Source organism: Oncorhynchus kisutch, linkage group LG6 (assembly GCF_002021735.2).
Source record: "Oncorhynchus kisutch isolate 150728-3 linkage group LG6, Okis_V2, whole genome shotgun sequence".
Lineage (NCBI taxonomy): Eukaryota > Metazoa > Chordata > Actinopteri > Salmoniformes > Salmonidae > Oncorhynchus > Oncorhynchus kisutch.
The window spans coordinates 82122737-82140179 of record NC_034179.2 but is presented as its reverse complement, the minus strand read 5'-3'; the positions used below and the strand labels follow the sequence as shown (position 1 = coordinate 82140179).

The window sequence follows — 17443 nt, the reverse complement described above, 5'->3', positions numbered from 1 at the left end:
ACTTGGGAAACGAAGATCTGATGGACCCCCTCGCAATATCATCTTGCGCTTAACTATGCGCCATTACAGGGAAATCATATGGAAAATGGCCAAGGGGAACACGTTTCTGGACGAGAAGAAGCTCTGATACCGCAGGATCAGGCTGCCAGGAAGAAACTGGCGGCTTATACAGAAGGCGCGACGAGGGAAAGAAGGCTGGGTTCAAGGGCCCACACGGGTTTATCAAATGAAGAATGATTACTGGGTAACTATGATATTAACCAAACTGGAACTGTGAGTACTGCCAAGAGTACAGTTAATGTACTACCACGAATAAATGTACTGTTCGAACTACAACTGATGAACACTTGCCCCCCCCAAAAAAAGGAAATAAATAGATTTCTTATACTGTTAACCACCGCTACCTCAGCTGAGTGTAGTTTTCCGTCGGAGTAATCCTCTCAAGGTTCACTTTGTTTTATTGTTCACATTACTATTTGTGTTCTTTCTTTTTTAATGCAGGATTTCATTTTCAATTCACTCAATATCTTACAAAAGGGAAAGCTTTATTTTTGTGCTGCAAACGCAGTAACGCAGATTTTGTCCTTCAGGAAACTCATTCGGGTGAAAGTGATTTGAAATTCTGGAAAGCACAATGGGGAGATATGGCCTATTTCAGTCATCACCACTTTGCTGGTGTTTTGACACTTATTCACAAGTGTAAAGGTTCTAGAAGCCACATCTTCACAAGATGGGAGATGGGTCATAGTAATTTAAACTTGACTGCTATTTTCATCATTTGTAATGTATACGGACATAACTCACATTTTCCAAATAAGACCCATTTTACCCAATTTACCAGGAAAGTACAGGATTTAAGCATCAAATACTCAGATGCTTTTCAAATTATTTCAGGGGATTTGAATGAAACACCTGATGCATCTGCTGATCGTTTTCCTCCTAGAACGAGTCAAGTCAAAGCCCTCAAAATAGCAATATTATCACTACATTATGCAAGGATCTCTGTGTTGAGGATGCTTGGCGTTATTTCAATCCGGATGAAAACATAAAATCGTTAGCTGAAGATATTTTTGCTAGAAAAGACTTGGGAAGAAGTATGCATTTTCTGAGCTGGTTTTGTTATTTTTTAACTTCATATAACAAGGGTGATTGATCTCACTCATGATAACCAATATGTTATTATGCAAAGTTGCATGTTGTAAAATAATTTACAAAACTAGGTGAAGCCAAGTTCTAAAACCCTAAATAGGACATTTTAGAAGTGATTTATTGAATGTTAATCATTCATCCATTTAGGACATACCTCATTGAATGAGCATAACCCAAACATAATGGCTAAATCATTTACTGGAACTGCATCTGTTTCACTTTGTTTTCAAGCATCTAGTGGCCTTCAAAATGAAAGCGATGAGGCTCGGAGGGTTCTCCCTACCTAGGACACTTACAAGCTTGGTCTGTTCTTTTGGGGGCACTTTGTGACATGCATTTTAAAATAATCATTTGCATTCTTCATTGATAGTTGACCTAGAGATTGTCAATCAGTTATAGTCCACATTCAACCAAATCAGTGAGACTGTTTAGCAGATGGTCAATGGTAACTTAAAGTTCAGGATGGGTATAACGAGGCTGTTTAACCAGTAAATCCTGCCTGATTCAGCGCTGTGAGTAATATGCTCTCATTTAACCTGGCAATGACAATGTTTTGCAGTGTGTAGCTGAGACTATAGGTAACTTGTCTGTGAATCATGTGACTGTCTGGAAATATGCAAGGAATGGAAATACAATACAGTTTGTGTCACTTTCCATGTAGGTCCACGCTAGTACAATATCTGTTTCACAATATGTTGTCCATTCAAATGTTGCTGTGTGCATGACTTACAGGGCTGTTCAAGAAGGCTATTATTGGACACAGAGAGATGTTGGATGAATGGCCATGTTGTTAAAACAGGAGAACAATAAGGCTTCTGACATTTGACATGATATTCAATCCAGTCCAGTCAGAGAGAAAGAATCAAAGGAAGACTTTTTCAGACCACTGGGGCTGTCTGCTTCATTGCCCCAGACTGACAGGTAGTAGAGTTCCGTGGTTAAAATCATTGAGCAAGCCAAGCCAAGCCAAGCCAGGAAAAAAGCCATAGTACAGCCTGTTGTGACAATTGCGTTGTTTGCTCTATAGCCATTAGTTCATACACTACCGTTATATACAATAAGGCCGTGACAGCTAGAAGACAACAAACTACTGATTTACAACCACAGAGTTACTGCACCAATTCAACTTAAACATCATAAAATCAACAAGGCTATATATACTTAGTTTAATAGACTGAAAACAAACTTAAAGATACCAAAAACAATTTAGTTCAATCAATGTTGTTAAATATCATGTGGCTGTCCATGGTACTGATTTCTGTGTGTGTGTGTGTGTGTGTGTGTGTGTGTGTGAGCAAGTAAAATAAAACATGTTAACTCACCCTACTTGTAGACTAGTTGAATGCCAATGCCATCCTCCTCTCTTTCATGTTGGGAAATCGGTCTGACTCTGTCATACACTTTTAGACAGACACTGATGACCAACTGGGTTGTGTGTTCTGAACAACACTTGTCTCAGTTTATAATGAGAATAGATACTTTTCCATATACTTATGTACAGTTGAAGTCAGAAGTTTACATACACCTTAGCCAAATACATTTAAACTCAGTTTTTCACAATTCCTGACATTTAATCTAAGAAAAATTCCGTACTTTGGAAGTACGCTTGGGGTTATTGTCCATTTGGAAGACCCATTTGCGACCAAGCTTTAACTTCCTGACTGATGTCTTGAGATGTTTCTTCAATATATCCACATAATTTTCCTACCTCATGATGCTATCTATTTTGTGAAGTGCACCAGTCCCTCTTGCAGCAAAGCACCCCCACAACATGATGCCGCCACCCCTGTGCTTCACGGTTGGGATGGTGTTCTTCGGCTTGCAAGCCTTCCTCCAAACATAACGATGGTCATTACGGCCAAACAGTTTCATCAGACCAGAGGACATTTCTCCAAAAAGTACAATCTTTGTCCCCATGTGCAGTTGCAAACCGTAGTCTGGCTTTTTTATGGCGGTTTTGTAGCAGTGGCTTCTTCTTCCTTGCTGAGCTGCCTTTCAGGTTATTTCGATATAGGACTCGTTTTACTGTGGATATAGATCATTTGTACCGGTTTCCTCCAGCATCTTCACAAGGTCCTTTGCTGTTGTTCTGGGATTGATTTGCACTTTTCGCACCAAAGTACATTCATCTCTAGGAGACAGAACGCGTCTCCTTCCTGAACGGCATGACGGCTGCGTGGTCCCATGGTATTTATACTTGCGTACTATTGTTTGTACAGATGACCGTGGTACTTTCAGGCATTTGGAAATTGCTCCCAAGGATGAGCCAGACTTGTGGAGGTCTACAGTTGTTTTTCTGAGGTCTTCGCTGATTTATTTTTATTTTCCCATGACGTCAAGCAAAAAGGCACTGAGTTTGAAGGTAGGCCTTGAAATACATCCACAAGTACACTTCCAATTGACTCAAATTATGTCAATTAGCCTATCAGAAGCTTCTAAAGCCATGACATCATGGTCTGGAATTGTCCAAGCTGTTTAAAGGCACAGTCAACTTAGTGTATGTAAACTTCTGACCCACTGGAATTGTGATACAGTGAAATAATCTGTCTGTAAACAATTGTTGGAAAAATTACTTCTGTCATGCACAAAGTAGATGTCCTTACTGGCTTGCCAAAACTATAGTTTGTTAACAAGAAATTTGTGGAGTGGTTGAAAAACAAGTTTTAATGACTCCAACCTAAGTGTATGGCAGCCTGGTATGGCAAGTCCACCGCTGCTGACGGGAAGGCGCTACAGAGTGTGGTACCCTCAGCTGAACCATTGGGTGCACACTGCCTGCCCTCCAGGACACATACAACACCAGGTGTCACAGGAAGGGCAAGAAGATAATCAGGAGCCTCAGCCACCCGAGCCACGGCCTGTTCTCCCTGCTTCCATCACTCAGACGCGGGCAGTATAGGAGCATAATGGCAAAAACTGACAGACTGGCCAATAGCTTCTACCACCAGACCATAATGCTGCTGAATAGCCCCCACTAGTCAGCTATTTGCTCCCTCAATGAACATTTCAACCCTCAACAAACATGTATCCTGCCCCCACCCCAATGAACATTTCCCCCCTCAACAAACATGTATCCTGCCCCCACCCCAATGAACATTTCCCCCCTCAACAAACATGTATCCTACCCCCACCCCAATGGACATTTCCCCCCTCAACAAACATGTATCCTGCCCCCACCCCAATGGACATTTCCCCCCTCAACAAACATGTATCCTGCCCCCACCCCAATGGACATTTCCCCCCTCAACAAACATGTATCCTGCCCCCCACCCCAATGGACATTTCCCCCCTCAACAAACATGTATCCTGCCCCCACCCCAATGGACATTTCCCCCCTCAACAAACATGTATCCTGCCCCCACCCCAATGGACATTTCCCCCCTCAACAAACATGTATCCTGCCCCCACCCCAATGGACATTTCCCCCCTCAACAAACATGTATCCTGCCCCCACCCCAATGGACATTTCCCCCCTCAACAAACATGTATCCTGCCCCCCACCCCAATGGACATTTCCCCCCTCAACAAACATGTATCCTGCCCCCACCCCAATGGACATTTCCCCCCTCAACAAACATGTATCCTGCCCCCACCCCAATGGACATTTCCCCCCTCAACAAACATGTATCCTGCCCCCACCCCAATGGACATTTCCCCCCTCAACAAACATGTATCCTGCCCCCACCCCAATGGACATTTCCCCCCTCAACAAACATGTATCCTGCCCCCACCCCAATGGACATTTCCCCCCTCAACAAACATGTATCCTGCCCCCACCCCAATGGACATTTCCCCCCTCAACAAACATGTATCCTGCCCCCACCCCAATGGACATTTCCCCCCTCAACAAACATGTATCCTGCCCCCACCCCAATGGACATTTCCCCCCTCAACAAACATGTATCCTGCCCCCCACCCCAATGGACATTTCCCCCCTCAACAAACATGTATTCTGCCCCCACCCCAATGGACATTTCCCCCCTCAACAAACATGTATCCTGCCCCCACCCCAATGGACATTTCCCCCCTCAACAAACATGTATCCTGCCCCCCACCCCAATGGACATTTCCCCCCTCAACAAACATGTATTCTGCCCCCACCCCAATGGACATTTCCCCCCTCAACAAACATGTATTCTGCCCCCACCCCAATGGACATTTCCCCCCTCAACAAACATGTATCCTGCCCCCACCCCAATGGACATTTCCCCCCTCAACAAACATGTATTCTGCCCCCACCCCAATGGACATTTCCCCCCTCAACAAACATGTATCCTGCCCCCACCCCAATGGACATTTATCACTGTTAGAGTTGGAAATGTGTATATATGTTTTGGTGTATTGTTTCAATCAATTCCCTTTGACCTGCACTGTCGGAGCTCAGAGTTTAAGAATTTCAATGTACCCTGCAATTACATCTGCAACTCCGTGCATGTGACTAATACACTCTAATCTAATCATGGTGGCATGTAACCTATCTACAGTAAGCTACATTTAAACGAGAAGACCAATCGAGTTAATTTTGCATAGTGATCTTTGCCTTTCTTTGATGATAGAACAAACACTAAGTCGAAGGTCACTCATTAAGTCCAGTGAAGCGGAGCAGTTTACGATCGCTGTGTCCAAACCGATCAGGGTTGCGTTAAGTACGTTTTTACGTTCTGGAGTGTTCAATTGAACGGAAACGGTACCGTACTGAACGACGAGGGTTGGGAACACTGTTAGCATGACCACTTCCCTTTAAAAACACGTCACTCATTGTTTCCAGCCACACCTCGCCACATCTACCAAACGGTAGTATATTCAAGAACGTACAAGAACCTTTTGGGGGAGCGTGTCGTTCAGTACAAACGGTTGTTCAACGTAGCAAACGTTTAAGAGGACTGAACGCACCTCTACCTCCCACTGTCTTTTTTCATGTTGTTCTTTCTCGTTGTTTACCTCCGCTCGTTTAGAACGTTGGATCGCAGAGGGAGTTGGAGAAAATCAACAAGGACGACACAGTAACTAATCAACCAAACATCAATTGTTGATAGTAGCAACTAGCAACCGTGAAGAATGTCGACTAAAGAACGGGGCCTGGTTTATCTCGTCACTGGGGGCTGTGGGTTCCTCGGACAACACCTGTTACAGGTCCTTTTGGAGAAAGAGGATGCGGTAACGGAAATTCGACTTTTTGACAAACACATCGACTCAAGTTTAAATGGCCACAGCACAGGTAAAACAAAAATATATCCTTGAAACATAAATTGTAAATGTATGGCAGTTCACTGACATGCTCAAACCCCATTTGTAGTTTTCTTGTCTAATAATGTTTTATGCATATTTCATTGTCATAACCATACACCACTCCAGGCTGCTGAGGTGAAAACGGCTCATACATGTCCAGAATGATTTGCAGTTGTGGGATTGGTGGAGTTTTAAACATGAGAGTTAAGCTACTCTTAACCCTTATTCATGGTTACAATTATTATTGGGCTCAGCTACTCCTAGTAAGATATATATATATATATATATATATATGAGGCTCAAGTGGCAAGACCTCTAATCTTGAATGTCCAGGTGTTTATGCACTGAGAAGAGGTGGGGTGTCAACTCCTCAGTGAAACAGTTCGGGTCTGTATCTACCTTAGCACATTGAAATGACTGAAAGTGAGAACCTAGACTAGCATCACAGACCTTTACCCACATACATACCCAATCAAATAGATTCTGGATATCAGCTGTATTCCATGAAAACTCGTTTCTGACACCCTTTATTTTTAGCTTACACCTTTCTTACTCATATATTCTCAGGCATAAGAACATGCACATTTTAATTTACTAACTTTGTACAAACTTTTATTCCATTGTCAGTCTTCACTACAGAAACAGAGTCATATATGGGATAGAGATGGACAGTGGGCAGTAGGTAGATGGAGGGAGAGATGGGAAAGCTGAAAGTCAGATACATACTAGAGTGTGACAGAGATGAGAGTTAGTGAATGTCACTGAAAGGGAAATGTTAGGATAGTAAACAACACATCTACACTCCGCTGAGGTCACTTCTACATCTGAATTGCTTGCTGATTGGGGTTTTAGGCTGGGTTTCTATATAAGCACTTTGTGACATCTGCTCATGTAAAAAGCTCTTTATAAATGCGTTTGATTTGATTTGACTGTATCGGTCTGCATGAACAATATCATGATGGGGTCATGGACACCGATGGCCCACACCCAACAGGTTTGTTGGACAGAGCCTTCCTCCAAACTCAGTGATAGAAGATCACTCCATAGATGTGTTTGACTGATGAGCTAAATACATGGCATTGATTACAAAGGAAATCGCCCACATAGGCTTACATTGTTAGTCTTTAACCTCTATATTGCCATAGGCTACATCCAGGTAATATTAGAATACCTTGTTTTCTCTTAAATACCAAACATATATATTTATCCCCTGGTGAGAATGTGCTTTTCAAGTAGAGGAGATGTAGGGGCTGAGGAAAAATTGAAAAAATCATTTTCTTACCATTCATTATGTTGGCCAGTGGTATTCACCTCCTACTATGTCTGGAGCTTGCTGGTTTTCTGCTCTACCTGATTAATAATTGCACCCACCTCTTGACCCAGGTCTAAATCAGTCACTGATTAGAAAGGGACATTGAAAAACCGCAGTGGAGCAGGCTTCGAGGCCCAGACTTGAATTTGAGGGATGTAGGCTCGTACACAAAGCCTGGTGGCTAGTAGTATTCATATAGCCCAGCCAGGGGGAGGCCAAAAGTACACTTTATGTAATCAGAGCTCATAGTCTAGTTCTAATCTCGCTGTAACAGTGAACTGAAAAGACCAAGATGCCGTGATTGAATGAGATTTGCAACTTAACATTGAGCCTTTGCTTGAAATGTTTCTAAAGTATTTACGTTCTGTAGGTTCTCTTTAGATATGAAGCATAGATATGTTTTCACAGAGAAGGTGTATGAGTGATTAAAACGATAACCAAAACAAACCAATAATTTAACTTGGTTATTGGTGTATATGTTGCGTAGCATGGGATCTGCTGCTGCATCTCATGTAGTTACAGTAGCCTAGTAAGAGAGGGGCTTGTAAACTTCAGAGGACAAGGTTGACTGAAGCTTTCACTTCCTGTAATTATTTCAATTACAGTTACTGTAGTTACTGGGTAATTACAAAACCCAGCTTTGGTTTGGTTCAATGGAAATCATCAAATAATGTCAGATCCTTAAAAGGTTCTACAGCTGCACCATCGAGAGCATTCCGATGGGTTGCATCACTGCCTGGTATGGCAAATGCTCGGCCCCCGACAGCAAGACGCTACAGAGGATAGTGCGAACGGCCCAGAACATCACTGGGGCAAGCTTCCTGCCATCCAGGACCTCTATACCAGGCGGTGTCAGAGGAAGGCCCTGAAAATGGTCAAAGACTCCAGCCAGCCTAGTCATAGACTGTTCTCTCTGCTACCACACGGCAAGCAATACCGGAGCACCAAGCCTAGGTCCAAGAGGCTTCTAAACAGCTTCTACCCCCAAGCCATAAAACTCCTGAACATCTAGTCAAATGGCTACCCAGACTATTCACATTGCACCCTCTCCACACCACTGCCACTCTCTGTTGTAATCTATGCATAGTCACTTTAATTAACTCTACCTACATGTACATACTACCTCAACTAACCGGTGCCCCCGCACATTGACTCTACCGGCCCCCCCTGTATATATTGTAATTTTTTACTGCTCCCCTTTAATTACTTGTTACTTTTATCTCTTATTCTTATCTGTATTTTTTTTAAACTGCACTGTCGGTTAGGGGCTCATAAGTAAGCACTTCTCTGTAAGTATTTGGCGCATGTGACTAATAGAACTTGATTTGATTTGCTACTCGACCAAGCCACTGAGGCAGAGCTAAAAGAGACAGCTGCAGTAGTGTGACTTCAAGGCAAGAATGTGTTTTTTTAAGAGTCAGGACCATTCCTGTGGTTACTTGGACTCTAGCCCCGTCCTGGCTTCATGGTCATCAGATATATTTCAAGGCCATGATCTAGATAAGCCAAGCCAGGGACAGCACATTGAGAATAAGGGCAGCTTCTTTTCCATCTTATCATTCCAAGAAGGAAAGACGGAACAAACAGACAAATGCTCTCAAAAGACACATTTGTGAAGAACGTGATTTTGTTGTGACCCACCTACCGGTGTTCCGATAAACATAAAGACCTTGTATGAGAAGACATTAATTGTGGTGGGGTGATAGGGTCTTTTTATAGCAACAATCAGATGACATGTTTTCCAGAAACAGAGACAGAGAGTTCCTCAGTGGACCCAGCTTTGGTTAGGTAGCTAGGCAACGTAGGATCTGATTTAGAGGACACAAATGAACACTCAAGTCAAAGAATGAAAGAATACTTCATATAGCCATGGAAACATACATAGAAAGACTTGGTTCCTCCTCACACAACATATGTACCTTCTAACCACAACGTGTCTGATTCTTCTCTTAGGCTATTATTATGTCCATGTCTTGTTGTCCAATTTCAATCTAGGATCAATTGTATTATTGTGCATTGTAGATCAGTTTATAGATATTTAATTCTGGTGAAAACAATCTCTTTTACACTATATCTAACATCTTACAACCCCCCCCCCCCCCCCTCCACTTTTCTCCCTCTCTCCCTCGTCAGAGCGGGTAAAGGTGGTGGTGACGCAGGGGGACATCACAGATTACTCCAGTGTCCTGGAGGTGTCCAAGGGGGCAGACCTGGTCATCCACACAGCCAGCCTGGTGGATGTCTGGCACAGAGTCCCTGAGACAGTCATCCAGGCTGTGAATGTTCAAGGTAAGGCCTCAGGCGCAGCAATAGCATTCACTGGCCGAGAATACGCACCAATTTGTACATGTAGAATCGCCAAAAAAGTGTGGTCAGTCAGACGTCTACAGCGGGTGGTCCCTAAACCACAGCGCGCTGAACGGTGGGCAGACGAACACTAGATCCACATTCGGTGCGATGTGTGGAAGCCTTAAAGACACAGGAGGATTTACGAAGAAGGGAATGGAAAATATGTTGAGGGAAAGGAAAAGAGAAGAGGGAGAAATGGTTGCCTTTGAGATGATTGATGATAGAATGAGACAAACATAGGAGGGGTGGTTGCCTTCTCTTGACTGTAAATTAAATCACAGCAGGAACTGTTATGGAGACTCATGAAAACCCATGAAATAGTATTCCCTAAAGTTATTGTGATTCATGGTATAACCCACGTTTTTCCTGTTTGCCTGTCGCCTCTCCCTTCCTATAGTGCCTGGTGTTTTCCTCTGCACATTCTCAATATAAAACTGCCCCTTGAGTCTGTTAAAGGATGACAACTACAACAATGGTTTTATAGTCAGCAATCATAGACATACACAAATAAGGCCATTATTTATGTTGTGGGTAAATGTGTGTGAGTCTCTGATAAGGTCTGTTTATAGAAATTGTGTGTGTGCATGTCATGAGATTGAAATGACTGTAAAAGACTCCTCTCAAAAGGTTTCACATCTCACGATAAGGTTAGTGCCAACCTGTCAGGTGGTTTTCATGCAACTGAATTACCTACAAACTCAACTTATTGAAGGGAATCAGCTGCTCTCTGTGATCCACTGCAATTCACCTGGTTTCTATTAAACTAACAACATCACATTAAAATAGCAAGCCCTTTGAACCATTATATAAGCCCAATTAAACACCGACACTTTGTTTCCAGTTTGTGGTTATTCTATCTATTCCCCGTCTGGTGGGTGGCCTACTGTGTTGTGTGTGTGTGTGTGTGTCACTGTCCCAGATCTGGGTATCTGTCCCATATTTCTGCTCTTCATCTCTTGGAAAATGTGACATTGTCCTCACAGGAATAGTTGTTTGTATTAGTTAGTGTAATTACTGCATATCAGATCCTTCTAGGATGTTTGTGTTGAGCTCTGAGAAAACACTTATCATCCCGGGCTAGTTCCTTGAACATAATCCTCCATGTGCTTGTGTACTCATAGTCTGCCAACGTCTCTGTCCAGATGTTTTGCACGCACTTCCTGTTGACCGCATCACACCCTAGCCCTTTCTTTCTGCAATTAAATCAATGATAACCTCTAGTTATTGGCCTCTAGAATGTTTCTCTTCCTCTCTCTGTCTTTCTAACAGGAACTGTGAATGTGATCAATGCCTGTGTGGAGAATGGTATTCAGTATCTGGTCTACACCAGCAGCATGGAGGTGGTCGGCCCCAATGTGAAAGGAGACCCCTTTATCAGGTAGAGTTTTACTTCACAAACATCTGTTTCTCCTTTGGGCTTTCGTTGTTTTTTCCCTCTTTCCACTAAATCACTACCTCTCCTCCATCTGTCTTTTGTCTAGCCCATACGGTAGAGATTTCCCTTATCTGCATTATATCAGGCATGTGACTTTCTTTTCTTTTCTGATTTCTCTATGAACTCGTATGTCTCTATTCTTCCCTAATTCTCAATCGAGAGACATTTACTGCGAGGAGAGATAGACAGGTCAGGGGAGAGATGGGAGACAGGAATAGAGAGAGACTATAAAGATTATTATTATTATTAGAGAGACATGAAAGATAGAGAGTATTCCAGTCATAGTGTTGCGTTAAGGTCTAGTGGATGATGGATATTAAGCAGAGCCCACATCAAGGCACACTTCCTTCATCCCTCTCTCTCTCATCCCTCCCTCTCTAACACAGACAAAAGCACTAGCCTCTGATGTGGCAGACATGTTATGCTCTACACTGAGTATACAAAACACTAAGAACACCTGCTCTTTCCACGACAGACTGACCAGGTGAAAGCTATGATCCCTTATTGATGTCAAATCCACATAAATCAGTGTAGATGAAGTGTAGATGAAGGGGAAGGATTTTTACGCCTTGAGATTATTGAGACATGGATTGTGTATGTGTGCCATTCAGAGGGTGAATGGGCAAGACCAAATATTTAAGTGCCTTTTGAACGGGTTATGGTAGTAGGTGCCAGGCACACCGGTTTGTATCAAGAACTGCAACACTGTTGAGTTTTTCACACTCCACAGTTTCCCGTGTAAGAATGGTCCACCACCCAAAGGACATCCAGCCAACTGTGGGAAGCATTGGAATCAACTTGGGCCGGCATCCATGTGGAATGCTTTCAACACCTTGTAGAGCCCATGCCCCGACAAATTGAGGTTGTTCTGAGGGAGAAAGTGGGGGGGTGAAACTCAATATTAGGAAGGTGTTCCTAATGTTTGGAAACTCAGTGTATGTCATTGTGTGTTATTATAGGTGTGTTTAGGAATATACTTATCACATATGGTCCCTATAAGAAAAGTGGATATGTGACAAAGATGATGACAGTCAGTAGTAGCTATGAGGAACATCACAGGATAGAATTCATCTGCACCATTGAATTGAAGCTGCACATTGCCAGTTCAATATGAACATATCCAGGCCAATGTACTTTGCAATGCTGTGTGATGATGTCAGGAAAACTGTGCGGCAACAAAAACTAAATCATAAAAACAGCCCTGTGTTAGGTAATAGGATCAGGTACACAAAGCCTATAACTGTCTGGTTATACCTGTTTTAGGCTGGCAGGTCCTGGGAGCCGTAGATGTTTTTGTGTAGCATCGTCGTATCTCTTTCGTAACATTTCAGATGTTAACGAATTTCTGTCATACCAAGGAATTAGAGTGACAGAGAGAGAGGGATGAGGGAAAAAGTTGATCACCAGCCAACCCTGATATCATCCTGCCAGTTGTCGCATGTTGAAAATATTTTCCAGATGCAGACAGACACACACTGCGGATTTGCAGATGTGTTTGGCATTCTCTTCCTTTCACCTCAGCTAAAGCAGTCACGGTATCTGTAAAAATGTCTGTCAGCCTTTGCATGCATGACTGGCTTTGCTAAAATATTCACAGAAACAACAGGATATGAGTCCTGCACAGCCAGCAAGGAGAAACAACAGGATGAAAACTGCCAATGTCCATCTGGCTATTATTCTGAATCATTCCACATTCCACATGTGAATGTGATATTCTGTTCCAAGGTCATCAGATAATAACCCTCCCCCCCGTTCCCCTCTCTCTCTTTCATGCACAGAGGTGATGAAGACACCATCTACAATATTTATCATGATATGCCCTACCCCAGGAGCAAGGCCAAGGCAGAGAAACTGGTGTTGGAGGCCAATGGCAATAAGGTACTTGTATAAACACATCGCATCTCATACAAAGACGCGGTAATAACACACACAGACCAACTCACACACTTCTATTTGATGGACATTTGAAAGATCCGGGGGATAGTTGCCTTTAAATGTACCCTCATTAATAGCCTGATTCAGATAGGGAATCCCTTCATGGACCATAATCAGATACTTATTCTCTCTCTTTGACTGAACTGCTCCAAAAGTTACCACAGAACACAAATATACTATAGTAATTCCCCAAAAATGTTTTGGAGCTTATGTTGCATGTAAGATTTTTTCGCCCAATGGCCATATTTGTGTTATTACTCTGCGCAAAAAAACGTATATTTATGAGTTATGATAAATGGTAGAATTCCTGTCGACTGTTACTCTGCCAAAAAGCTGTTGAAGTGTTCCCCTGTGGCCTTGTGTGTTAGTCTACTCCACCCTTCTGTTAACATGTTGAGTTAAAACTGCATATTTGGGATTCTGGGTTTCAAAACTGTTTTCATTTCCTATCCGCTCCCATCAGTTTCTAATGCTCTGTTACCACATCCTTCCTCTCCTCTCTCTGGCCAGGTGAATGAAGGGGCCTGCTTGTACACATGCTCCCTCCGTCCCACAGGGATCTATGGTGAGCAGCACCAGCTGATGAGGGACTTCTATCAGATGGGTGTGAGGACAGGGGGCTGGATCATTCGAGGCGTCCCAAAGGACACAGAACATGGTCGTGTCTATGCAGGTGAGTCCTGAAACGCGTGCTGATAACTAGCCACACCTACAAGATCTTGAGTTGTCCTTTTAGCTGATTTTCTACTGGGCTCTTGGTTATGTACCAAGGTGGCTACTTAACTTGTTCAACAGCCCTAATGGATTAGGCTAGTGGTATACACGTTCTCAGCATAGTTTTCTTTTTTTTCAGGTAATGTGGCTTGGATGCATCTGCTGGCTGCTCGCTCCCTGAGAGAGCACCCCCAAAGGCTTGGAGGGGAAGTTTACTTCTGCTATGACGACTCACCCTACAAGAGTTATGAGGATTTCAACATGCAGTTCCTGTCTGGGTTCAACTTCCGCCAGGTCCATGTGCCGCTATTGGTGCTGTGGTTTGTGGCGTGCCTGAATGACCTGCTCCGCTGGGTGCTGAAGCCTGTGTGCAGCTACACACCATTACTCAACAGCTACACCCTTGCTGTGGCCAGCACCTCCTTCACAGTGGGTTCAGACAAGGCCCAGCGCCACTTCCAGTACCGCCCCCTCTATGACTGGGACCAGTGCAAGGCCCGCACACAGAGATGGGTGGACACCTTTCCCTTCGCAGGCCCCAAGGACTCCTGATCTGGGCTGATCTGCTGGTCTGGTGGAACCTTGTCTGGGCTAAACCGATGCACCACACATCATAACCTGGGATGGATGGAGGAGTGAGAGGACTATCTCAGATTTATATTCTCACTATGTTTGCTCCATCATAAGCAGTATATTCATTACACGTATGCGAACAAACTCTTGACCCCTGAACTCTTAAACCCTGAGCTATGACCTCCTGCACGTGTTCTTCAAAAATGGTTATGTCCTCCTACCTGTCACTACTTGTGGCTAGCCTGTAGCTCCTCAGGCAAAATGATGACAAGGCATGTTCCACACTGAAATGGGTCACTTATCCATCCCATGATCTTCTGATTCACATGAGACCCTTCCCAGCCCTAAATAAGAGATAATATATTGAAGATTCAATATAAATGTTTGGGGCTTTATCAGACATTGCAATATTCATCTTCTTAAAAAAGGGGTAGATATAATGTGATTGTAGTCATAAAAGGGCATATAGATATGTGATATAGGAAAGCTGCTCATTAATTGTTTTGAGTCTATTTCCAACAATACATGGTGCAATACATTGCTATACATATTTTGCAATACATACATGAAAATGCAATACATTTTTCATAAGACATCATCACTACATAGACTTGATCTGTTTTTGTTGAAGAGCACTAGTGCAGAAAATAAGTACTTACATCTTAAACATGCATTAATGCACACAGAGAATATTGTCTGATTATGTGATTTTAGAGTTGAATAATCACCTGCTATACATTAAGGTGATTTTATAATCTGAATGCACGGCCAATTTAAAAACAATCATCAAAAAAATCATTAAAGATAACATTTCCCAGTGCAGTCAGATTTAAACTTCAGACAGAGAAAATGTTAATTTTATATTTCATAATTTATTATTATTATAATTTTGAGTAGTAGCATTACTTAAAGAGCAACTGAAGGCAATAAAAAACGTATATTCTCTGGTAGAAAATGGCCTATGTCTCAAACCAACTACATTAAAGAAATGTAAGCATTTCATGAGACACCTATAAAACATGTGTAACATGAAATATTGTCCCATTTACAATGTGTAATTTATTGACGGTCCCTAACTATCCCCAGAGATAGGCTATCCAAAGTCAAAACTGTTTTGACACTGTCGCACACCAGCCGGCAAAGAAGTTGGATAGCGTGCTAGCTAATTTAGGCTTCTTCCAGACACAAGACCTTGTTTGAATGTTTCAAGTTATCTCAAAGGGTGTGTCCTGTTTTAGCACAGTGTAAGTAGAAATGCTTCCCACGTCAGAACAAACACAAGAGACGCCCACATCAAAGAGTTCCTCTGAGACCCAAAACTCGTTTAGTTTAATTTCCTAATGAGGAGAATTGAAATCAGGAAGTTCAGCCCCCTTTAAGAAAACAATAGACATACTTGGAACACAGAATTGGTTGAATGGTATCAAACACATGTTTTCCATGTGTTTGATCCATGTGTTTGATGCCATTCCATTAGCTCCATTTCAGCCATTATTATGAGCCATCCTCCCCTCAGCAGCCCCCTGTGACTTGGAAAGTATACTCTTTCTGTATTGAATATTGTATTGAATATGTATTATGTATTTATGTTTAATTCCAAATACAACTGTTTTAATTAATTCAAAGTTGATTTGTTTTTTATAAGGTTAACATGATACTATCAAAGACACAACGCATAATTTTTTTCCTGAAAACGGCCTAGGTCCACTATGGTGACCTCGGAAACGGCAAAAGAAACTAAATGGAGAAACATATGCAATATATGTTAACAACACATTCATTACATGTCCTTTACATAGTTCCAGTCGCCTGCCTGTGGGGAAAACAACTTGTGGTTACCTTTTTCAAAAGTTATTTTCTTGTCTGCTTGTTTTAGTAAATTACAAAACAACATTTAAGAATGTACGTCTAAAGATTGCTTTTCAGCATTGCCTGTGATGGGGGTCACCTTGGTCATGATGGGGGTCACCTTGGTCATGATGGGGGTCACCTTGGTCATGATGGGGGTCACCTTGGTCATGATAGGGGCTACACCAAATTATTGATGTATTATAATAATTGATTATGCTTATGATGTATTGATAGAAGGGGAAGGGCTATAAGACACTCCCCCACTACATGTATAGGGTCCTGGACCACAGATTAGTAATATATATATATATATATATATGCATTATAAGGTTTAGTTCTTTTCTAGTCTCTGCCTCTTATAAGAAATGGTCTGAGAGATGTGTGAGTTAGTCAAAACAGTCAAAACAGGGTGTCTGTGAGAAAGCGCCTCAAGGCTAAAAGTGATACATAGACCCCTGCAGGGGAGTAAATAGATAAGAGAGAAGTCAGACATACCACTGTAAGCCACACGCGAATGGAACTGCTAAGCCCTTAGAAAAGACTGGACTATTGTTTTCTCCTGCAAGTTTGTATAACTGTATATGCATGGGCTTGGTCTCATGAGTAGAAGGTGTTGACGTAGGCAGTTACACCACTAGGGGTTGACTGCAAGTATATTAAAGCAACTTTGACCTTTTTTACTTTGCAGAACTTACTCTGAAACATGCGTGCTGTGTTTCCGTTGTCAACTTCTGTCTGCAATTGCATTCCTAAAGGTTTGACTGATTTACTTACCAATAAGCCAATGATTGACAAGGAACAAGGAACCTACCCCGACACCTACTACTTAGAAATACGTAATATTGTAGGGATTCCCTCATGCCCCTTTTCATGACGGTGCTAGCAGCCACTTGAGT

At 42.5% G+C, this 17443-nt stretch overlaps 1 protein-coding gene across 1 annotated transcript; it reads left to right on the top strand.

The window, feature by feature from the left end:
* The first annotated feature begins 5902 nt into the window (after nucleotides 1–5902).
* LOC109878678 (3 beta-hydroxysteroid dehydrogenase type 7-like) lies at nucleotides 5903–17223 on the top strand. The gene is made up of 6 exons (XM_020470889.2): nucleotides 5903–6367; nucleotides 9824–9979; nucleotides 11309–11417; nucleotides 13253–13352; nucleotides 13920–14082; nucleotides 14263–17223. The coding sequence occupies exons 1-6, from the start codon at nucleotides 6208–6210 to the stop codon at nucleotides 14673–14675; spliced, it is 1101 nt and encodes a 366-aa protein (XP_020326478.2). The 5' UTR covers nucleotides 5903–6207; the 3' UTR covers nucleotides 14676–17223.
* Nucleotides 17224–17443: the final 220 nt, after the last annotated feature.

Excerpts from the sequence above, each read along its gene's own strand:
- LOC109878678 (XM_020470889.2), top strand. The coding sequence starts at position 6,208 with ATGTCGACTAAAGAACGGGGCCTGGTTTATCTCGTCACTGGGGGCTGT. Across the intron at positions 6,368-9,823 it reads TTTAAATGGCCACAGCACAG|AGCGGGTAAAGGTGGTGGTG; the intron begins GTAAAACAAAAA and ends CTCCCTCGTCAG. Across the intron at positions 9,980-11,308 it reads CCAGGCTGTGAATGTTCAAG|GAACTGTGAATGTGATCAAT; the intron begins GTAAGGCCTCAG and ends TCTTTCTAACAG.